The sequence below is a fragment of the Amphiprion ocellaris genome, chromosome 23, assembly GCF_022539595.1.
Source record: "Amphiprion ocellaris isolate individual 3 ecotype Okinawa chromosome 23, ASM2253959v1, whole genome shotgun sequence".
Classification (NCBI taxonomy): Eukaryota; Metazoa; Chordata; class Actinopteri; family Pomacentridae; genus Amphiprion; species Amphiprion ocellaris.
In genome coordinates, this window is record NC_072788.1 from 24,469,283 (window position 1) to 24,493,236 (window position 23,954).

General features: G+C 35.4%; 1 protein-coding gene and 2 long non-coding RNA genes across 3 annotated transcripts; 2 read left to right on the forward strand and 1 right to left on the reverse strand.

Annotated features, from left to right (window-relative positions):
• The first annotated feature begins 614 nt into the window (after window positions 1-614).
• LOC129348161 (uncharacterized) lies at window positions 615-10,656 on the forward strand. Its single transcript, XR_008600640.1, has 3 exons — window positions 615-835; window positions 1,772-2,076; window positions 6,764-10,656. It is a non-coding gene; the product is annotated as an uncharacterized LOC129348161 (long non-coding RNA).
• Window positions 10,655-13,923, reverse strand: LOC129348162 (uncharacterized). The gene is made up of 3 exons (XR_008600641.1): window positions 13,177-13,923; window positions 12,589-12,657; window positions 10,655-11,241 (listed from the first exon to the last, which is right to left on the reverse strand). It is a non-coding gene; the product is annotated as an uncharacterized LOC129348162 (long non-coding RNA).
• A 918-nt stretch (window positions 13,924-14,841) lies between these two features.
• Window positions 14,842-23,954, forward strand: fga (fibrinogen alpha chain). Its single transcript, XM_023262476.3, has 8 exons — window positions 14,842-14,989; window positions 16,362-16,463; window positions 17,347-17,530; window positions 18,845-18,990; window positions 20,426-20,524; window positions 20,892-21,056; window positions 21,182-21,785; window positions 23,134-23,954. The coding sequence occupies exons 1-8, from the start codon at window positions 14,945-14,947 to the stop codon at window positions 23,775-23,777; spliced, it is 1,989 nt and encodes a 662-aa protein (XP_023118244.2). The 5' UTR covers window positions 14,842-14,944; the 3' UTR covers window positions 23,778-23,954.

Below are 23,954 nucleotides of genomic sequence, written 5' to 3' on the forward strand. Positions count from 1 at the left end.
CTACATCGTATGATTGAGACAAGGAAACTTGGAATGACTTTTCATAGGGAAGAATAGTTTTTGGCTCTTTTTTCATTATGAAATCTTGTTGAGAGCTTCCAGTCTATGAGAGCTAACTAGTTAGCCACTAGCAAAACGCTAAGGCGAGCTAGCAGCTTGACAACCAAATACCAGACGATTAATAGTAGCTGTAGTATAGTTGTACAAGCAGTAGTAGTAATACTAAAAGTACAAGCAGCAGTAGTAGTATAAAGAGCTGTTAGTCGTAGAAGTAGTATCAGCATTTGTAATAGTATTACAAGTTGTAGTAGCAGTGCCAGTATCAGCAGCAGTAGTTACTGTTCTACCACTACTACTAGTAGTAGTCACATTGCTATTACTACCACCAATACTACCAATAGTAGTTATGAATCCTAACTCATGTATATCCAGATTACCATCTATGTTCTTCCTCCAAACCCATTTTATGATTGGGATTACAGGCAGTTCTTTAGGACTGCTCTCAAATAATCGAAATGTTACTAAACAAGGTTATACTTATCAAATTAAATAGCTCTGGTCTCCAGTATATTGGCGAATTCAATTCTTTGTACTTAATTTATTAGCATGATTTATTTTTTAATATGTTGTGTACAGACTTAATTACTTCTCTGTCTACTTTTCTTACTCCATGTAGGTTTCCCAGAGACTATGGGTTGAGGAGGAATTGGAAGTTTGTTGGCTTAGACCTGGTGTCATTCCATCAGTGTTAAACTTCCCGGCTCATCTTGGAAGAGTACGTGCCAGAAAGACCACAACCAAGCTGCCTTGAGATCTTAGACAGCGTCTCCCTGAGGTGGGTGTCAACGGTGTTCACAGTCAGGCCTGTGGTAATCCCGTCAAAAAACAAAACAGAAAAAAATCTAGATTATAAATCAACATGTAACCAAAGCACTCTGTGTATAACGCCATAGTATAGGATGTAGTTCAGAAAATGTCAAAGTATAGTATACTTTACTCAAGAATAACATAGTATGGCCTGTAGTTCATAGTACAGCATGTTGGCAAGAAAAAAAAACAAAACATAGATTAAATGTGGTTCAAAAAGCGCAAAATGATAGGATGTTGTCTAAAATTGTCATGTATGATATGTGGTTCAAAAAATGTCATAGTGCAGTATATTGTCAAAATAGTATGTAATTCAAGAAAACATCAGAGTATAATATGTCATCTAAAAAATACCATAGAATAATAATTTCATTGCACAAGTAAAAGTATAGTAACTTTTAAAACTGTTCGAATTCTTATATGTTGCTAAAAAAACAAAAAAAAATGAAACAAAAAAAAGTCACAGTAATATGTCAATTAAAAAAGCCTATAGTATAGCGTGTCACCCAACAAACATCATAGTATAGCATGTCACTCTAAAAACGTCACAGTATAGCCTTTAGTCCACAGCTGTCAGTAGGTGAGGAGCAACACAAAAACAGTCCAAACGCTGGTTTCCAGAGGGTTAGACACGTATTTATTTGAAAGAGGAAGTTTACAACAACACAACATGTGAGGGGGTTAAAAACAAATGGGTGTTAGTAAAATAAAAATAAATAAACAGAACTAAAAGTGAACTTCATGTTGACATTGATGGGCATTCCAACCAGGAACAAAGTAAAAGATAATCAATACAAAAAAAACTCTTCATGTTCACCTCTTAAAACCCAAAAACACACTGCAGTAGCACCCTAAACTAAAACTACCAATGGGTTCCCTGTTTTCCTTTGTGAACAATTCAAAGGTCCCTCTCTATCTCCCCACACATCCACCAACCACTGGAACACATCTCCAAAGTTCTGCTGGACCAGCTCAGCTTCCCCTCAGAAGAAGTGCTGCCACCTGCCAGATGAAGGAGCCTTTTGAGAGGCAGCTGGCATCGTGATTGGACTGTACTTTGGTCTGTTCCAATCCAGCTTCAGCTCCAGAGACGGCAGGCGGGACGAGTCAACGGAGGCCGGATGGACGAAGGCATGCAGCTGAGTACAATCCAGAAAACAACAGAGGAGGAGTGCAGCAGCCCAGAGCCAGAACAACCAGAGTAGCATGGTATGTCTCTTAGAAAACATCATAGTAGAGCCTTTGTTATGAAAAAACACCATCATATACATCATAGATTGTACAAATAACAAGTCAAAGCAAAGAGACATACATTGTAGAATTGTAGTAATTGTGGGCTGACTGATTTACTGATTATCAGTATTTTATTTTTTATTGATTTACGGTAATAAATACATTTAAAAATGGCGCTACTTTGGCTCTGAACCTTTATCTACCTGTGGTCGCTCTGTCTTCTGGAGTGATTTAATTGGTTAAACGTCATGAATAAAACTCCTTTATCTTAACATCTGTAAACAAAACAAGAACATATCAACAACATTTTCTGTTAGTTTGTGTTCTTCTAAGTTTAACTCCAAGATTTTGAATGCTTTCATTTACTGCAAATGAATATCTACTCCAAATGTCTCACTAATAATCATTATCAGCCTTAAAAACCCACAAAACACCCCTCTATACTGGACCACACTTAGTACAGTCCGGTTCCCCCTTCTATAAATCTGCTTGGAATCTTCTACTTCCTGTTTGTCAAAGTGGCCTTCTACCTGGTCAGGTTTTGTTGGAGCTCATGCAACAAACATTTTGGGTAACTGCACTTTAATATGGATGGATGACACTGAATTAGAGTCTGTTTTAACGAGACTGAGTTAAGATGTGTAGCTCTGTCATTAAATAGGAAATTATTTCTCAGAATTCACAGAGAAAAGTCTGAAATGTTTGCTAGGTTAGCGTCCCACATGTTCTTTGGCTCAGCTAAAGCTAACTCTCTCCAACTTCTGGATCTCTTGAGTTGCTTGTTGTTAAAATATCTTGCTAGAGGTGCTGAAGCTCAGAAAGTCTGAGATGTTTGTTCAAAATAAGCTCATTCTCAAGTCTTATCTGAACTGTCCTCTTTTGTTTGAACTTTCCCTAAACTTAGGAGTTAATGACAGAGCAGCACATCCAGACTCAGTCTCATTTATGTAGAGATTAAACTTCAGTGTCATTCATTGATGTTAAAGTGCAGTTTTTCAAATGTTTGTTGCACATGCTCTCGACCAAACCAGTCCAGGTGGAAGACGATGTGAAGAGAAAGCTCCAGAGGAAGAATATCACACATTTACGTTGGAAATAAATGTCCTTTAATTAGACATTGTCATGCAAACGTTGGATTTCCCTTGAATGATGTTCAAATCTTTGTTGAGTGTTTTGTTGATGGTGGTTTCTAAATGTTTTCTGACACTCGGCCCCAAAGATTAAAACCTTTTACGGCTCACAAGCTGCAACAATTCACACATTATCAACTATCTTTCTGACTAAACTAAGATAAAAAGTGAAAAACTGCCTGATTCCTGCATCATGAATGTAAATCTTTTTGTTTTTATGAAAGTAAACTGAATAAATTTGTGTTTGACATTTTATAAACCAAAACAAGAAATGAATTAGTGGAGAAAACAACCAACAAATTAATGGTCAAAGAAAATGTGTTTTCCAACATATGTGGCTGAATTACTCCAACATTACAAGATACATACAATTTTAATTCTATTTTATTTATATAATGCCAATTACAGCTCAGATTGTCTCAAGACACTTTATTTTTATATTTTTTGTCATATTAAAATATGACAACGTAAGAAATTTAAACCTCTTGACTAATCCAATTTATTATTTGGTTTTTAAGAGACTAATCGACAACTAAAATAACTTTCTCCACTAAAACTAATAAACATGAGGTCAAATAGAAGGAACAGTTTTAAATACTGCAGTCCCACGATGACAAGAATAAAGTTTGTCAACAAAAACTAAATCTGCTGGTGGATTCCATTAAAGTCCTAACAAATGATAATAAAGTGTGATACTAAAGGTTTGTGGTGCTAAAAATGTCACAGTAAATATATCAAGTTGAACATCTGGATGGAGGTTGATAAAAGTTGACCTCCCTTCATTTCTCTGGAGCGACACCATGGATTTTATGGATGCTGGTTAAAGACCTGCTCTTCTAGTGGTCTTCCTTCTAGTCGTTGTAAAAAGTCAGTCCATCCTGGCCGACTTCAACACCTCTTCATGACAACTTGTTCTGCCTTCGACCTCGTGGAAACTCCAGAAACTCGGGAAAACCCGTGGAGACTCGAAGAACTCGTGGAGACTCGAAGAACTCGTCGGGTGGGGGAAGGTGTGGTGGGTGGTGAGGGGAGGTGGGGGAGTAGAGGGGGGAGGCCGCCACCCACCTCCCCGCCTACTCTCCGCCCAGACTCCACCCAGACTCCGCCTTGGCTCCACCCATGTGGTCACTTGAGGAACTACGATGCCAAAGGGACGACGAATTTATTTCTTTGTATCTGATCTGTAGCTCAGTGAGTTAAGGATTTGCCTATGGAGCTGCAGGTCGCTGGTTCAAGACCAGACACTTCTTAAATTATTATCAAAATTCTGACAAAGACAAAGACAAAGAAAAGTGCCGGTGGCGGGTCTCGAACCTGCGACCTTCCACTTGGTAGTCCTCTTCTTATCCTCCTGAGCTACTCGCTCAGATACTAATTTTACTTTTTTTTGCGCATTTATCATCTATTTTTTGTCATTTTCGACTTTTTTTTTAACTTGAGTCTCGACTCGACCGTTTTTCTCAGGAGGTTGGACTTCAGCCTTTGTTCTGGAGGGTTGAACCCTCAGTTCCAAGACTTTCCAAAGCCTCCACACCTCCCGAGTCCTCAGGACCTGAGCTTTCACACAGTCTGAGGGCTGAAATTTTCTAAGTCCCACAGTAGTTCTCTGTTAGTTTGAACCTTCAGACAGTCCAAGGACTGAAAATTTCTAAGTTCCTGAGTAGTTCTCTGTTAGTTTGAACCTTCAGACAGTCCAAGGACTGATATTTTCTAAGTTCCTGAGTACTTCTCTGTTAGTTTGAACCTTCAGACAGTCTGAGGACTGAAGTTTTAAAAGTTTCTCACTACTTCTCTGTTAGTTTGAACCTTCAGACAGTCTGAGGACTGAAAACCTTAAAGTTCTTGAGTAGTTCTCTGTTAGTTTGAACCTTCAGACAGTCTGAGGACTGAAGTTTTAGAAGTTTCTCAGTACTTCTCTGTTAGTTTGAACTTTCTAGTTAACAGAAGCCTTAAAACTTGTGACCGTGAGTCTTGATTTCACATTTAGATCATCCATCTGAGTTCTTCGCAGACCTTCACCTGTGGGTTTTTTAGAAATCCTCAACAAACTTTGATTCTCTTCACTGAACAGTAAAGTTTGTGGAGATCAGAAGGTAACATTAGTTTGATCCATGCCTTCAACTACTAGTAGACTTTATCTGGAAAGCAGTTTTTTGAAATGAGTTCTTAGTAAATCTGTCCACAATCAAACCAAGAACATAGACAGAGGAAATGTTTGAAGAAACAACTTGATGTTTTCATTTCAGACTAGAAAACACTTTAAGAACTTCTGTTTTTGCTCTTTTTGATCATTTTATTGTCTCTTCTGTTTAATTTGATCTTCTAAAATCTAACTGGTGTCTTTTCAAATGTTTTGTCTTTAGTTTGATTCTTCTTAAACGTTTAGTTTTGCTCTTTTCTCACCTTTTATTCTTTTCTAATGTCTGATTTGATTTCTAAATGTTTTGTCTTTTTAATGTTTAATTGTTTTTTCAAATGTTTTATCGGCTTGTTTGAGTTTCTTTTTCTTTCCCAATATTTAATGTTTCGATTAAATCTTTAAGGTTTTTCTTTTTAAATGTTTTACCACCTTTTAATGTTTAATTTTCTTTTTAAATGCTTCATTGTATTTTCTGTTTAATTCCTATTTGAAGTTTTATTGTCTTTAAGATGTAGTTTTTCTTAACATTTAATTTTTTAATTAAATGTTTTGTCTTTTATATATAGTTAGTTATATATAGTTAAACATTAAATACAATTAAATTATATTAAACAGACAAAATATTTAATTAGATAATTCAACAAGATACAATACATGTAAGTATGAAATTCAAAAAAAATTTAAAAATACAAATATTAAAAATTACAGATAAAATATTTTCCACAATTAAACATTTAAAAAATACAATTAAACAAGAAGAATATTAAACATCTTTAAAAATGCAAAACATTTAATTAGATTATTAAACCTTTAAAAAGACAAAACATTTAATTAAAAAATTAAATGTTTAATTAGAAAATTACATCTTAAATTTCTTCAATCTTTTTAATAATAAAACTTTTAAAAAGTTTTATTGTATTAATTTTTTCCCTTTCATTTAATTGCTTTTTGTTATGTAGTTTATTTCTTTAATCATCTTTTTATATCAAGATTTTAACCCCAACCTTAAAAATGAAACAAACCCTTAAATCACAATGAAAATACTTCTGTTGTCACAATCATGAGTTAGTCAATTATTCAGTTTATCAACTCAACTTTATTTGTTTAGCACCTTTTACACAGATGACAAAACTAAACAAGCAAAGAGAAAAAACTATACTAAAACTATGATTAAAACTCAATAACATATTTTAAAAAAAAAGATTTAACGTGGTAATAAAATGTGTTGTGTCCAGGGGATGGAGGGAGTTTATTGAAGTCTTCTTGGGCTCACATGGGAAATCATTTAAAATATAAACTTGATATTCAGTCTAAGGAAACTGCAGAGCGACAGAAGAACCAACAATATCTCCTGTTTTCTCCTTTAATGAGTCGACTCTTCTTGTGCTTTCAGACCAAAGAACTACAGACTCTTCACAACCTGCTCAAACTCTTGGTACAGGACCTCACCACACGGGTCAAGAAGGTTTCCATCTCATTTCTACTCTGAAGCTCACCTTCTCCTGCTCAAACTGCTGACAAATGTTCCTGCTGCTCTAAAGTCTGGTCTCCAGAACTTCCTAAAAACTCTGAAAGTCTCTTCTGCTGCAGGTTGCTTTGTAGAACTGTTACAGAAAACCTCACTAAACCACATGGAGGAGCCTCAAGATAGTCGTCCAAATGAAACCATACAAAAACCAAACTAGCACAACCCAAACACTAAAGTCTCCTGCAGCCTACCAGAGAACCTCTGAGAACAGAGAATCAGGACAGGAACTCTTACCTTCTGGACAACCAACGCTGGTTCTCAAACAAGAATACAGAATGTGTCTGACCAGAAACCTCTGAAGACTCACTACAGCCAAGATAAAGACACAACTCAGCTGCATCAAATCCACTAATCACTGCACACATTAGCACCATGTGCTAACTGTGGCTAAAGAACCACATTTACCAAGACAACTATCCAGTACAAAGCCCTAAAACACACCAAGAAACACATTAAAGACGATTTTACTGCTGGAAGCTGCAAGCCAACGTCTAAAGAACAAACTCAAGCAACCGGAGCCAAACCCGGTTCTGTGGTGAACAGAAGCAGAGGAAATGTTTGTCTGCAGCTAAATAAAGCAGGAAGACAGTGAGCTGCTCAGGTGTTCCTGATAACACCAAGCAGCTCAGGTGTTCCTGATAACACCAAGCAGCTCAGGTGTTCCTGATAACACCAAGCAGCCACCTGGACAGCCAATAGGAACACAGCTTACTGGAAGTCCAGAGGGCGGGGTTAGTGAAGGAAATTTAATTTAAAGTTGAAGCAGAAAGTTAACAAAGAAAGTTGAAAACCACTTTCTGATACCTGAAGTCTCTGAGTTTTCACACAAAGAACACCTGAACATGTCAAACTGGTTCCATAGTAGAACCATCATTGTAAAAACATCATACTATGGTGTGTTGCTCAAAAAACATTAGGACCCGGCTGTCAGGGGACAAACATGTAAGAAACATGAGAACAGAGAGAACCCAACCAGTAGGTCACAGTTTATCATCATCTAATCATCTCCTGAAGTCCATATGGTGAGAGACATCAGTATCTGGTTGTTCATTTACCAGAGGATGCTTAGAATCATGCTGATGTGGTCTGTACTCTACAGTGTTTTAGTGACTCAATAAATGCCTAAGTTGTTTTTTTTTAAATGCTTTTTAGTTTTTAATAAACATTTAACAGCCTCTATGTAATCAATAAATGGCCTTTGCCTATCTTAAGAAAAATTCACTCAGAACTCTGATATGTTAACAGTACTAAATAAATCAATAAATACATGCATACACACATAAATAAGTTAATACATTAACTGTGTTAAGATAAGATTTAGATTAAAAAAAGTTGTTTATGTTCTTGGATGTTTCAACAAGACAATGAGCCCAAACACACATCAGACGTGGTAAAGAAATGGTTCCATCAGGATAGAATGAAGGTTCTAGACTGGTCTCCCCAAAGTCCTGACTTAAACCCATCAAGAACCTGATGAAGAAACAAGTCTGAGTCACCAATTCTGTCCAGAGGCGTCAAAGATAAACCAGGAGACCTTTAATAAATCTATGAAAGGACGAAAATACAGGATTGTTTTTTATGTGACAAAGATTTGCGTGTTTCAATGATTTCAGAGTTCTAGGAGTCATTATAAGCTGAAGGCTGCCATCATCAACATGGCCTCTACTAGTAAACTTTTGTTCATGCCTGTACATAACATGTTTAATATAATCTGATGTGATGAATTGACAGCTCAGACATGATCCAAAATGACTAAGAAGTGGTTCAAAATGATTTAAAGGTTGCTCAAAATGATTTAAAAGTTGCTCAAAATGACTCAAAATTAGTCCAAAATGGTTTAAAATTTGCCCCAAAATAGGTCAGAAATTATCCACGAGTAAAACATGTTGAAAATGAATCAAATGTGTTCAAAATGACAGAAAAATGTCCAAAATGACCAAGAATTGGTTCAGAATCACTTAAAATGACAAAACCTGTTCAACTTGGCTCAGAAATGACTTGAAACCTGTCTAGATTGGTTAAAAATGACTCAAAATTGGTCAGAAATGACTCATTTAGTGGTAAAGAAATGGTTCTATCAGGCTGGAATGAAGGTTTAGACTGGTCTGTCCAAAGTCCTGACTGAAACCCATCAAGAACCTGAGGACTGATGAAGAAACAAGTCAAACAAAAATACACAAAAAGGGGTTCAAAATGACAAAGTTGTGACACAAACTCATAAAAAACTTTGATCTGTTGCTGTCGATGCCTGTGTGATTGTGTTTTTCCTTTAATTTGTCCCTCGTCTCTACTTCCATCTGCTTCCTGCCTCCCCGACTTGTTTTCCTCTCCGAGCCTCGGACGGTTGCTAATTGGCTTCTGCTGCATTTTTAATGTTCAGCCACACTGTTGTGTCGTCCTGCTGTTTGTGTGTTTTTTCCTCTAATCTGGTGACAGTGAGTTGGTTTTCATCTCTTCTGGCTTCGTCCTCTGGTCCCGGTGGACGCCCTAATGGCAGCTTGCAGGTAGAGGGTGGTGTTTTTGGTCCGTTTGTGGTTAACAGCTTCTTTCCTCCCACTATTTGAAGGCGGCTGCGCTTCATTAAGGGAAGCGGCAGCGTCCTGTCAAGCTGCCAGCAAACCGGGCCACTAATGCGCCGCTGTGAGTGTGTTTGTGTATTGTTAAACCCTCGAGTCCAAATTATCTTTAAAAGGGTGGAAACATGGAGAGGATCCTCCAAAGTGAGCACATTTCACTGCTTCTTAAAGGGATGGTTAAAGCTTTTACAAATATGTGGATTTGCCTGATAACTGATAGTGGAAATATGCAAACAACACAAAATAGAACACAAATAGATGATAAACAAGCAAAACACAATGCAAAACCAACAAAATGACACAGAAAGTAACCAAAATGTTCCCTAAAACAACGAAAATACGACACAAAACTGTTCAATTGTGAGACAAAAGTTTAAAACATCAAAAATGACAAAATATCACGACAAGCATCCAAAGAAAGACCCACTAAACAAGAAACTATGACACAAAACAACCAAAATGTGAGACAAAATGTTGAAAAAAAGATGAAAATGACAAAAAATGTAACACAAAATAACCAAAATATGATAAAAAAAACTGCCACAAAAAACACTAATTGACCAAAATATGACACAAAATGACCAAATATGACACAAAATGACCAGATATGACACAAAACAGCAATAAAAAGATGATAAACAAGCAAAACACAATGCAAAACAAACAATGGGACAGAAAGTAACCAAAATGTTCCCAAAAACAACCAAACTACAACACAAAACTATTCAATTGTGGCACAAAACTAGTCTAAAAACATAAAAAATACCAAATATCACAAAACAACTACAAAAGATGCAAAATGACAAAAATGTGACACAAACTGACCCAAAAAGATGGAAAATAGTAGAAACGTGCCACGAAAAGTGTCCAGAATGATGGAAAATTGGCTCAAAAATTGTCCAAAATACTCAAAATTTGAAATTGAAATACGTCCAGTAAAACCCAAATCTGCCCGAAATAAAATAAAATCAGTCTCAAAATGACCCAAGTTGTGTCCAAAATGGCTCAAAATTCACCAAAAATTATGTGAAACATGTCCGAAATGAAAGTAAATGGTCCAAAATGAACAAACCTTTTATCGAAATGAGTTGAAAAATGTCCAAAATTACTCAAAATGTCCCAGAATAACTTGAAAGGTATAAAAAAATGACTCAGAAATGTCTCAAAAGACACAAAATGTTTCATACATACTCAGATTTTGTCCAAAATGAATTTAAATACTTCCAGTAAAACTCAAATCTGTCCAAAATAAAAATAAAACTAAAGCCAAAAATGGCTAAAAATTCATCAAAATGATGTGAAATGCATCTTAAATGGCTTCAAAATGACAAAAAATGTCAACTGTTATTAAAAATTTGTCCAAACTAAACTGAGATATGAGGAATAAAACTCCAAAATTCTCCCAAACTTCACCAAAATGAATCACAAATCATCCAGAGAACATTTTACTGTCCGTCTTAGAAATAATCTGATTACTGTCTGGTACAATTCAGAGTCATCATGTCATAAAAAGAAGAAGAAGAATTATCAAAGGATTTGTGTTTGTATTTGTGTTTCATTAATAAATATACAGAGTAAATCTAAATATTTGTGTCACAGAGAGTCCATCATTTCTGCAGCAGCAAATATAAATGATTTACTATTTATTATGAATATTATTAACAAAAATATTTACAAAGAGTTTTAACTTCCTAATAAGTATAGAATCTCACCTAAACTGATCCGGTGTCTCCATCTAGTGGCTCAGAGAACAGATGTAGAGAGAAACTGGAACCAGATCAATAATAATATTAATAATAATAATAGTAATAATAATAATAATAATAATAATAATAATAATAATAATAATAATAATAATAATAATAATAATCATTATTTTTTTTAAAATACATGAAAAATAATAATGATAATAATGATAATAATAATAATAATAATAATAATAATAATAATAATAATAATAATAATAATAATAATAATAATAATAATAATAATTATTATTATTATTATTATTATTATTATTATTATTATTATTATTATTATTTTTTTTTTTTAAATACATGAAAAATAATAATGATAATAATGATAATAATAATAATAATAATAATAATAATAATTATTATTATTATTATTATTATTATTATTTAAAGAAAAAAATAAACCAACCAAAAAAAGACGGAAAAATAAACAAATACATTTGAAAATAAACATAAAAAGAGAAAAACGAAAATAATTAAATATTGATAAATAAATAAATACAGAAAAAATGAGAAAACAAAATCCTGTAAAATTCAACAAAGTAAAAAAAAAAAATAAGTCAAACATTTATTCAAAAAATGAATGAATAGAAGAAGCAAAAATGAAGAAGACAAAAACATTAAAAAGAAAATATAAAAATTGAGAAAATGAAAACCACAAAATTTAAGAAAAACTGTAAGTAAGTGCAGTAAATAAAAATGCAAAAAAGAAATTAAAAGCTAAAGTCAAATAAGAAGAAAAGAGAAAATAAATCCAAAAATGAAAGAAGAAAAAAATGAGTAAAAAAAACAAAGCAAAAAGAAAAACAAATAAAAATGTCAAAAATTATTTTAAGAAACATAAATTCTCTGTTAACAAATAATAAAAATAAATAATAATAAAATTCTAAATAAATAAACAAAATATGTATTCATCAAAAATTGAAAAGTCTAAATAAATTAAATTAAATGTGCTTAAAACAGAATAATTTTATACTGCTGTTAAACAAACCTGTTAAGATGTACAGATTATCAAAGAAAATGAATAAAATTGTTGATCATACTATAGAAAATGGTCCAATATCAGCAGTGCCATAGCAAGGGTTCCCTGGGGCCCCAAGCAAAAAGTAACAGGGGGCCCTCTGAAGTACTGATGGAAATATGGCGTGTAATAAATTATACTTTGCCATTATAAGGAATTGCCACAGGTCAAAGAAGTTGTTATATGCATGTAGTTTTTATTTTAGCATGTACTCAAAAAATGTAAACATTGAGTGAGGCTGAGCTTGAGACAAAAATATACAGAAAAAGGCATAAAGAAATAGTTAGCAATCAATAATTGTTATCAAATAAAACAGATTAGTGAAAACGATTTACTTACAACTTGTATGATCCGTATCTGAAGAAGGTGTCACAACACCTTTTGAAGTGAAAAATCTCCTTAGGGATCCTGAGGGGTAAAGGTTGTTGGTTGGTTATATTTATTGAAATTATTTATAACTACAACTTGTATTAATAATTAATTAGATTTATTATTAATATTAATATCAATAATAATAATAATAATAATAATAATAATAATAATAATAATAATAATAATAATAAGTTGTGTTATTGTTATTATACTATTAATATTATGGGTGGGCCTTTCTTGTAATCATAATTATTATTATTGCCAATATTAATGCAAAACTTTCAAATAGTCTATACAAACTATGCACACTACTCTTTACAGAAGCCAACATACACTGAAAGCTTATCTTGCAATTAAGTAACACTAGGTAGTGATTAGAGTAGGAGTGTTTGGTCATCAACACTCATTTTATTCCATTAAGAAAAGTACTATTCAAAACAAATGCATTCCTGCCACAGTGTTTTTCATAGGCTAAGTAAGTTGGCTAGCAAGCTAGCTTCAAGTCGAGGGCAAGGCAAGCACTCGGTTGAGATTTGAGAGACATATTAAACTCACCGCTTTCTTGTTTTCTTTTCTCTTCCTCCTCCTTTTTTTTCTTTCTTTTTTCACTTCCAGAAGGATAACTTCTCTTCATTATCTATCGTCCTCTCCGCAGTTACGCCTCCATGTTTTTATTTACTGAAGAGCAGCTGCACACGCTGTGGGCACCTCTCTCTCCCCCTCTCCCTCTGTCTGACAGAGAGAAGGAGGTGAGGGAGGGGCGACTTTGACTCACGGCAGAGGGGGCCCCTTCAGGGGCTCTGCGACGGGCGGTTGTCATTGCACCTTGTAACTGCAGCTGTCTGATATTATATCAGTAAAACTTTCATCAAAATGAGCTGAAAAAGGTCCAAAATGACTGAAAGTGGCCAAAAATAGTTTGAAAGGTGTAACAATGACTCAAAAAAGTGTCCAAAATGACTGAAAATTGCTTGAAAACTGCCCAAAATGACTCAGAAATTGTCAAAAATTAATTGAAATACATTGAGTAAAACTGAAATGTGTCCAAAATAAAATAAATTTGTGTCTCAGAGAGAATGTTTCGGAAAATGAGACCGATTTAAATCCTGAACTGTGAACAGATCGTCCTCTAGAGGGCGCCACGATGAAGCTAGTTTCACACCTTCAGGTTTTCTTTCAACAAAAACTAAAACTCTTTCTTTGTTCACATAAAAACAGTTTTTAAAGCGTTGTGTTTTGGTTCTTCTGAACTAAATAATGAATAGAGTGAATCAAATCAGAAGTCTTTATTTATTTATTTATTCAAAAATATAAATAACAAAGAAATGAAAGAGAAACCAGGAAAATAAAATAGAAAACATTAAAACTGAAACACAAGGTCAAATGAAGAAAGGATGAATACATAAAATAGATTAAAAATAAGAAATTTTACCTTAAAAATATAAGAAAAAAGTGCAATAAATGAAAAGACAACATATTTTTAAAAAATCTGAACAAATACAAGAATTGTAAAAAAAAAACAAAACAAGATTTTTAAAAAATGTGAAAAAACTTATTAAAAAAATCAAACTGAATTCAACAAAAATTAATAACCATAAAATAAGTGAAAGAGCTAAATATTGAAGAAAAAAATAAGTAACTAAAATAGAAAATATAAAAAGAGAAAATAAAACAAAACTAATTGAAGAAAAGATAAATACATAAAATAGATAAAGATAACCTGAAAAAAACAAACCTGAAATTGTCAGAAAAATTATGAATACATGCAATAAATAAATGGTTAAAAAAAACAAACAAAAAACACAAATTCAGCCAAAAAATTAGAAAAATTTAAATAATATCAAAATCCTAAAATATGGACAGAAGACAAATAATGGAATAAAAATAAGTGAAAGAGAAATTGAAAATTTAATCAAGGTGAAAGATAAATACATGAAATACATAAAAAGAACAAAAATCTAAAAAATGTAAGGAAAACAATAAATGAGTGTGATAAATAAAAAGGTAAAAAATAATAAATACAAAAAATGAAATCAGAACATAAAAATGTAATAAAAAGAATATAGAAGATAAAAATCTATTAAACCTAAAGCTACCTGTTGGTCGTGACTCTCAGTGATTCATAGTTTGTTTAATTTCTGTCACTTTGCTTTGAGGACAAACCGTTTTATTCCAGTAAACCCAGTTTGTTTGACTTCACCGTGTTTGTTTTGACCAAAGTTCAGACTAAATGTTCCTCAAACAGTTTGCTGTTGCTCAACTCTGAAGCTTGAAAAGATCGACGGCTTCACAGCAGAAACATTCAGCAACGAGAAAAGAAAAGATGCAGCAACTCGCTTTCATCGTCTGTCTGCTTTCTGTGGCGTCGGTGAGTCTTTTTAGTGTTTTTACCAGGAAATGTTAACAAGATGAGCTATTTGTTTTCATATCATAAGAATTAGTAGAATATTATTTTATTAGAAAAAAGAAATAAAATAGACAAAAGTAAAATGAGAAAATTAACATGAAAGGTAAAATGAGGAAAAGATAAATGCATAAAATCAACTGAAAAACAAGAAAAATGTAAGAAAAACAAATAAGTGCAATAAATAAAAAGGTTAAAAAAATCACCAAATTCAGACAAAAAAAGATGAATAAATAATAAAAAAGGAAAACAATTAATATTATTATATTTAATAATTATTCAAACAAGAAATAAAAGCAAAAAGATAAATACATAAAATAGATTTTTGAAAAAGGGAAAATAAATAGTGTGATGAATAGAAATGCAAAAAATGTTAAAATTCAGACAAAAATAATAAGAAAAGAGAAAAAAATATGAAGCAAGGATGAATAAAAATGTTAAACAAAATGAAGATAAAACAATAAATACTTACAAGTGAAATACTAAATCAAAATATTAAAGAGGTAAACAAAAGAAATAATAAAGAAATGAATGATAAAATAAATCATATTTTATTACCTATTTCACACTGTTTGATTTCATTCATAATAATAATAATAATAATAATAATAATAATAATAATAATAATAATAATAATAATAATAATAATAATAATAATAATAATAATAATAATAAAATTATGCACAATTTTGTCAAATAAAAGTTGTGAATTCCTTTATAAATTAATAAACACACTAAAACAAACAATAAGAATGACAATAATTGTATAATAATAATAACTGATATTAAAGTTCTTCATGTATTTTTATTATTATCAACAATAATTAAAAATATATAAATATGCTTTTTCTCATTATCAATTTATTTTTTATTTCTATTTTCTTTAATTTAATTTCTTTTGTGTCTCATCCATGTGTAAATAAAACACAATTCTTATTATTTTTATTAACATTATTATTAACAACAATAATAACAAATTATAATACTAGGAGTTATAAATAGATATATAAAATTCAAAAAATACATTTCTTTTGTGGCTCTAACTCTAAATATATCTTGGCAGTGTTTTATATATGCATATTTAAAATTATTTCTATTATTATTGTTGTTTTTTGTTGGTACAAAACTATGAATTTAATGCATTTTTTTTCTCCCTGAGCTCCAGAATTTTATTTCATTTGGACAACGACGTCACCAAACCCATGAAAAACACCTGAATTTAACTTTGTAACTGGATTTGTTCACAAGTTTCACATTCAAAGTGACAGAAGTGTGTTTCTTTATTGCGTTTGTGATCCAAACTACCTCCAGTAAACCAGTGACTGTCTGGTTTCAGGCCCAGATCGACCCGAGAGGCGCCCGTCCAGTAGAGCACGGCACCAGATCTGAAAAATGTGCCACCGAGAAGGAATGGCCTTTCTGCACCGACGACGAATGGGTACGCCTCCTCTTCTGTTCCCTACATTCATCAGTTTGTCTTCTTTCCTCCTGTAATAATAATAATAGTACATGACGTTAGCACATCTCCTGTTCATCATAGATTTCTCCACATTTCAGCACCAAAATTGGTTTAAATACACACAACCCCCCCCCCCCCCACACACACAAAAACAAGCCTTTCTTATTCACTTTCTAGTGGGAATGTTCTTGGAAATAAAACTGGAAGACGACAGAATTAGTAACGATCAGAGCAGTTGATTCAGTTTCCAAAACAAACTCAGCCGTTAGTAAAATATTAACAGAAAAGGGAGGAGTCAAATGACAGGAATGTCACAAAACATCATGTGGATGAGTGACATTACAAAGGGCCACCATGACAAAGACTCATGCATTAGTTAATGCCCTCCAAAGTGATCTTCCACTAGAAGACAAGTTTCCTCTTGAGTGTGCAATATTTAGAGAAACTTTTAGTTGATGGCTAATTTAGAAGCTGATGACGGTGGAAACTGCTAGCCTAGCTTAGTCGGAAAGTTTAAAAAAAAAAAAAACGCCTTTAAGTTTCTTTTTCTATTTTGTACCAACTAAAGTTAAATAACAACTTATTAGCTATTAGCTAACTGTTTCCAGGCTGTAACAGAGTAGATTTCCAGGAAAGCTTTGTGACTGTGTAACATTTGGGCTTTGATTATCGATCATCAGAATAGTTGGGGATTGATTTAACTGATCGATGTAACTGTTGCAGCTCTGATGTGGCTGCTAACGTTAGCATGAGCTAGCTTTAGCTTTTGTGTTTTTGTAAAGGCTTTTTAAAGGCAGTGTGTCCCACCACAGTGCTACAGTCGATCCTGATGATCGTTTCTCCTGAACTTTTCTTCCCTCAGGGGCCCAAATGCCCGTCGGGCTGCAGGATCCAGGGTCTGATGGACAAATTCGACCACGGCACAGTGAAGAAGATCGAACAGATCCGCAGCCTGCTGGAGAAGAACAAGGCCAGCCACCGCTCCACCGACGTCACTTCCAGACAGACCTACGACTACCTGAAGGAGAAACTCACCCTCGAATTCGGTTCGTCTTTTTCCACCTGGCATCTCTGTGAACAGGATCTGATTTACCAGGAGGCTCACAGAGGCCTCGACAACTTTAGCTTCATGCAGTTCTGTTGGTTTTTATCTCTTGTTGTCGCCGACAAACACTTAGACATTCAGAACAGCATCCGTCCAGGCTTTTTGTTACATCTTCCCATTGTGTTTGTCCTCTTTTTGTGTCACATTTGTCATTTTGCATCTCTATGTGGTCATTTTGTGCCACATCTTCATTATTTTGCGTCTTTTTGTTATCGTTTTTTCCTCATCTTGATCTATTGGTGTTTTTTTATGGATGTTTTGTGACACTTTTTGGTCATTTTGCATCGTTTTGTGGTCTTTTGTGTCACATTATGGTTATTTTACATTTCTTTGTGTCACATATTGGCCCTTTTTGTGGTCTTTTTAATTACATTTTGGGTATTTTGCCTTTTTTTCTGGTTGTGTATCACGTGATGGTCCTTTTACATCGTTTTGTGGTCTTCATGTCACATTTGTTGTCTTTTTGTGTCACCTGTTGATAATTTCACATTTTTTGAGGTTGTTTTGTGTCACAGTTTGGTCATGTGTCACTTTATGGTTGTTTTTTTGCCACATCTTGACCATTTTGTGTCTTTTTGTGGATATTTTTTGTCACTTTTTGAGACATTTTGCATCTTTTTGTGATCTTTTGTGCCACATTTCTTGTGTTTTTGTGTTACATGTGGGTAAGTTGGCTTCTTTTGAGATTGCTTTGTGTCACATTTTGATAATTTTGCATGTTTTTGTTATCGTTCAGTTCCACATCTTGATCTTCTTGTGCCTTTTTGTAGATGTTTTGTGACACTTTTTGGTCATTTCCCATCTTTTTGTGGTCTTTGTGTGCCTTGTCTTGATCCTTTTGTCCTTTTGCGGTTGTTCTGTTTTGGATTTTGGTATTATTGGTTCATTTTTTGTTCATTTGTCATCATTTGTGATGTTTTTGTCTCACATTTAGATCATTTTATATCTTTTGTGTCATATTTTGGTCATTTTGTGACAGTTTGGTCTTTCTGTGTCTTTTTGCGTGCGTTTTGTGTCACATTTTGGCCACTTTGTGTCACTTTTTAGTTGTTCTGCATCCTTCTGTGGCTATTTTGTATGACATATTGGTCAATTTGTGGTCTTTTTGTGTCACATTTTGGTAATTTTGCGTCTTTTTGTTACTGTTTAGTGCCACATATTGATCATTTTGACTTTTTGTGGTGTTTAGTGTCACATTTTGGTTGCTATAATTCCTCTGTCTTCTAATGAAAAAGTGTTGCGTCTTTTCCACCAGGCAACAACAACAACTACTACGACCTGGCCCAGAATCTGCGTCAGAGGATCACGGACATGAAGATAAAGATCGACCGACAGATAAGGATCCTGGCCGCCCTGAAGGATCGAGTCAAGGACCAGGTCACTGAGATGCAGAGGCTGGAGGTACGAACTTTTAAATACATTCACTCAAGGTACAGTGAAGCTTCCTGAGACAAGAAAGAAAGTAAAGGAGCAGGGAAGCTGAGAAAGGAAGGCATTATCCGGTTAATTGGTGGCCTAACATAATGATATTGCGCTACAAGTAATGCTTTTCTTTAAATACATTTAAAAATGTAGATCTAAATTGTATTTGATTATTTATAATCTATTTCTTTTAGACCAGAGCTTGGTGAAAATTAACAAGTCTCAAAAGAAAACACAATATTATCTTATTTCCTCCTGTCTCATTTTTCCTCACTGTGGGCTCAATACAAAGTCCTGCACCTCTAGGGAAACAGAACAACCCCAACTAGAAGGATTTACAAAATGTCTTCTGTGCAGTTTTAATGACAGCAAAACATTCAAACCAAAAAAGTTACAACGCGACAAAAAATGGACAAACAACAAAAATGAGACAAAAAAATACACAAACAAGACAAAAAATCACATAAATGAGACAAAAATGACAAAATTGAGAACCATAATGACAAAAAATAGACAAATGACAAAAGTCAGACAAAAAAACCCAACAAAACAACACAAAATATTCGAAAAATGAGACACAAAATAACAAAAATGGCACACAAAATAACACAAAACAAAACAAAAATGGGACACAAAATAACATAAAACAAAACAAAAAAGAGACAAAAAATTTGACAAAAAAGTTACCAAGCAACAAAAAAATGGACAAATGACACAAACAAGGCAAAAAAATTACAATAAATGACATAAATGACACAAAAAATGACTAAAGACAAAGAAACAAAACGTAAAAAAAACAGACAAAGAACACAAGTGAGACAAAAAGGAAGCATAAAACAATGAAAGTTAAACAAAAAAAAGTAAAAGCAACAAAAACAAGACGTAATTTTCTGTAATATATATATGTGTATATATGTATATATGTGTATATATGTGTGTATGTATATATATATATATATATATATATATATATATATATATATATATATATATATATATATATATATATATATACACACACACACATATATAGTACAATTTTAGCGGGAAAGTATTTGGTCTGAGGATTTTCACAAAATTGGTCCTGCCTCCGATAAATTATGTTTTTTTTTTTGTTTTTTTTACCTTTCCAAAAAACCCTGAAGCTGACATATGCTACGCTGGTTAGTTTTAGCGGGAATTGTCGTCTTATTTAATTATGTGAAACAACAAACTGAATTATTCCAATTGCGTTATTAGCCATGGCCGTCTCAACAAGTCGCTTTCACTCAATGTTGCTTACTTTTTTGAGGTTTTTCGCTGTGCTTTGTTGTAGCTCCAAATCGACGAGTGTTTCTATGCCGTACTTTTATTCTGTAGAACTTTAAGTTGCTGTTCATTGGTTTGTTTCTGACTCTTTATCGTCTCTTGTCAGGTGGACATCGACATTAAGCTGCGCTCCTGCAAAGGATCTTGTGCCAGCTACTCCGAACACCAGGTGGACCAGGACAGCTACGTGACCCTGGACAAACAGGTAACAAATCCACAACAAACTAATTCTGTGAGGGTTTAAACTTCACCTGATTTGAATGGAAACTCTTGATTTTGTGTCTCGGAGCAGTTTGAATTTGTAAATTCTAAGGTGATGTTTGCATTAAAAAAATCAGGGTTTGATTCAATGTCCGACTTATTTTTTTGATAAAGTTGATCTATATTAATTAAAGTTGCTCTAAATGAGTTAAAGTTACTCCATATTAGTTATAGTTGCTCTATATTAGTTGAGGTTGACCTACTACCCAATAAATCGAAAACTGCAGTAGAAAGTTGTCGGGTGACCCTTGTAAAGTCAACATGTCAACAATACTTTCACTACAAATAATTCTCACCCTTTGAATTCCCAGATCAACCAGCTGGACTCCCAGTTCCCCCAGAACATCGAGTCGGTGGGGACGCTGTATGTAATGAAGAGCAAGCCGCTGCAGGACGTCATCGTGGACAGTGTCTACAAATCCAAGGACATCGGCATCGGGACGGCTGCTCAGAAGAAAGACGATCTTTTCCAGGAGGTGAGGGTCCAGTACGCTCCCCGTATGCTCAGTTCCAGCTCGGTGTTTTACGTCAGTGTGTTTTTCAGAAAAACACCCTTTTCTGAAACCACGTTCACAGTCTTGCCCCCTTTTCCTTCCTCCAGGTGAACACCGTCCATTTGATCCTAGAGGAAGAAGGCTCCAGCTCGTCCCCGGCAACCATCTCAAAGGACCCAGGTACTTCCTTCTCTTCGTCCACATCCTCCTCCTCGTCCTCCTCCTCCGCTTCTTCCTCCACGTCCTCGAAATCCATCACCGAGATTGGCGGACGAGGCGACGGGGGTGTGTTCGATCTGGGCGGCGGCTTCAGCCAGCCCAGCACGAGCCACGTCTCCACCCAGAGCGTCTCCTGCACGAAGAGCATCAGGAAGACGGTGGTTCACACCAAGGACGGCCCGGTGGAGAAGACGGAGGAGGTGATCGAGGGAGGACCTGAGTGCCAGGCGTTGTCGGACTCCACCAAGGGAGGGATGAGCTCCCTGTTCCCCAGCCTCACCCACACATCCTCCTCCTCCTCCTCACATTCGGTCCACACTGGCGGTGCTAAAGGAAGCCTCTTAGGAGATACCAAAACGGGCTTCGTGAATCCATTCGGCTCGGACCTCGGTGGGTTCACGATGGGCGCCGTGGACGACGACGTTCCCGACTTTCACGCCCGCAGCGTGAACAGCATGCGCGTCGAGCGACAGGCGGATTATGTAGGAAAAGGTACCAAAACATCTGACCTAGAGTAAAATTAGCAGCGCCGTGACGGCAACGCTAGGCTAGGTAGCATCTGTTAGCATAAACCAACTGGCTAGCTAGCCCCTATGTACCAAAAATAAGAGGTGGATGCTGGGTTTGTTGTTGCTTGTTGCTAGAGCACCGAAGAGCTGCAGTTTCTTGAAGTAATTTGGCCCAATGTGTAAACCGAGAGCCAACAAAAAGTCCTGCAAATACTAAACATTTAATCAATCGGAGTAGTTTTAGCTTTCGTTGCCAGTTCTATAGCCTAACTTTGAGAAACACCAAGTTGGAAACTAGCTAGGTTCCCTGACAAATACATTTAAAAAAAATGTATTTTTTGTCCAAATTTCCCCAGTTCATATTCTTGACAGAATATCAAACAGAAATTTGTACAATCTTCAAAGTTTTTAACCCTCTGAACCCCAAAACCCCAATGAGCGTGTTGACAAAGTGGTGCCATTTATAGGCCGAAAACTGTAAAAGCTGTTCGTGTTTGGTTTCATCAGGAACGTTAGCCGAATCTAAGCTTAAAATTGGGATATTTCATCAAAATCGCTAATTCTTGTTCAAAAAATTCCCCCAGAATTAAGTATTTGCAACATAGAGATTTTGGAATTGAAAAAAAAAACAACTCGACAGCACTCGTGACAAGAATTCTGATTCCATACTTCTTCCTTTTTTTGTTAAATAAGCAAAGAAATTCAACTTTTTTATGCTTTGTGGCTTAATAACTGTCACACTTCTTCGTGGTCATTCTGTTTCTGTAAAGGTGTAGGACTTTATACTACTGTGAAACAAAACGAGAAAACAGTGAAGAAAAAATTCCCAGAAAGCACTTGGAGTTCAGAGGGTTTAGAAATGCTGAATTTACCAAATACTCCCCGTAGCTGCAGCTCTGTAAAAGAGCAGAAGATGAGTAGAAACTGGGCATCGGTTTTATAGGAGCCAAAGCCGGTGCTTGGCCAAAAAATAAATAAAAATAAAAAGATTACAAACTTTTTGTTAAACCTACAGATTAAAGACGTCTGAATTAAACAAAGCAGCAAAACTCTTAAATCTAGAAGCTTCTTGTAAAGAGCAGTTTATAGCAAAGTCAAGCAAGACGTTTGGGGTTGCTTCCAGTAGTGTTTGGTCTGTACAGTCGCTCTATGGGATTGTACTGTTTAAAATAAAATCCTCGAGTCATTTTATTGCATTAGAAACAAGTAGAAAACTTCATCAGAGCATTATGGAGTTTATAAAACTGACTCGTTATAGTCCAGGCTAAGATTAATCCCGTCTGGTTTTGGCACGGCGCCGGTCTTCGCTAACTCGCGGTCTCTGTTCACAGATTGTGTGGACGCCCACCGGAACCACCTGAACGGGGAAACGAACGGCCTGTTTAAGATCAAACCCGGCGGCGGTGACTCCGCGGTGACCGTGGAGGTTTACTGCCAGCAGGAGGGCTTTATGGGTGGGTGGTTGTTAGTCCAGCAGAGGGAAGGCGGCGCGCTCGACTTCAACCGCACCTGGGCCGAGTACCGCGACGGCTTCGGCTCGGTCGATGCCAAGGGGAAGGGGGAGCTCTGGCTGGGGAACCAGAACCTCCACCTGCTGACCGCTGGGGGTGAGACCATGCTGAAGGTGGAGCTGGAGGACCGGGAGGGGGGTGTGGCCAGCGCCGAGTACACCGTCCGGATCGGTCCTGAGGACCAGGGGTTCCCGCTGCATGTGTCCGGGTACACCGGGGACGCCGGCGACGCCCTGGTGCCAGCGCACAACGGGATGAAGTTCAGTGCCTTCGACCGGGACGCGTCGGAGGGCAGCTGTGCAGAGCGGTTCGGGGGTGGCTGGTGGTACAACAGCTGCCAGACGGCCAACCTAAACGGGATCTACTCCAAAGGCCCGAATGACCCGAGCGGAGTCGTGTGGGCGACGTACAAACCGGCCGGCCTCAAAAGTGTCCGCATGTTTATCCGATCGGCTGCTTTTTAAGCACTTTTATCCAGAACTGAGACGAACATCTGGATCCTGTTGGGCTGCTTCTTTTTTGGGGGGGATTTCAATCATGGTGTCAAAAGGTGTCGGTTGTTTTCCCTGATTCTCATGTTTCCTTAGCGCTCCAGTGTTCCTGAACTCTGATCAATCAATAAAGACTCCATGTTCACCTCA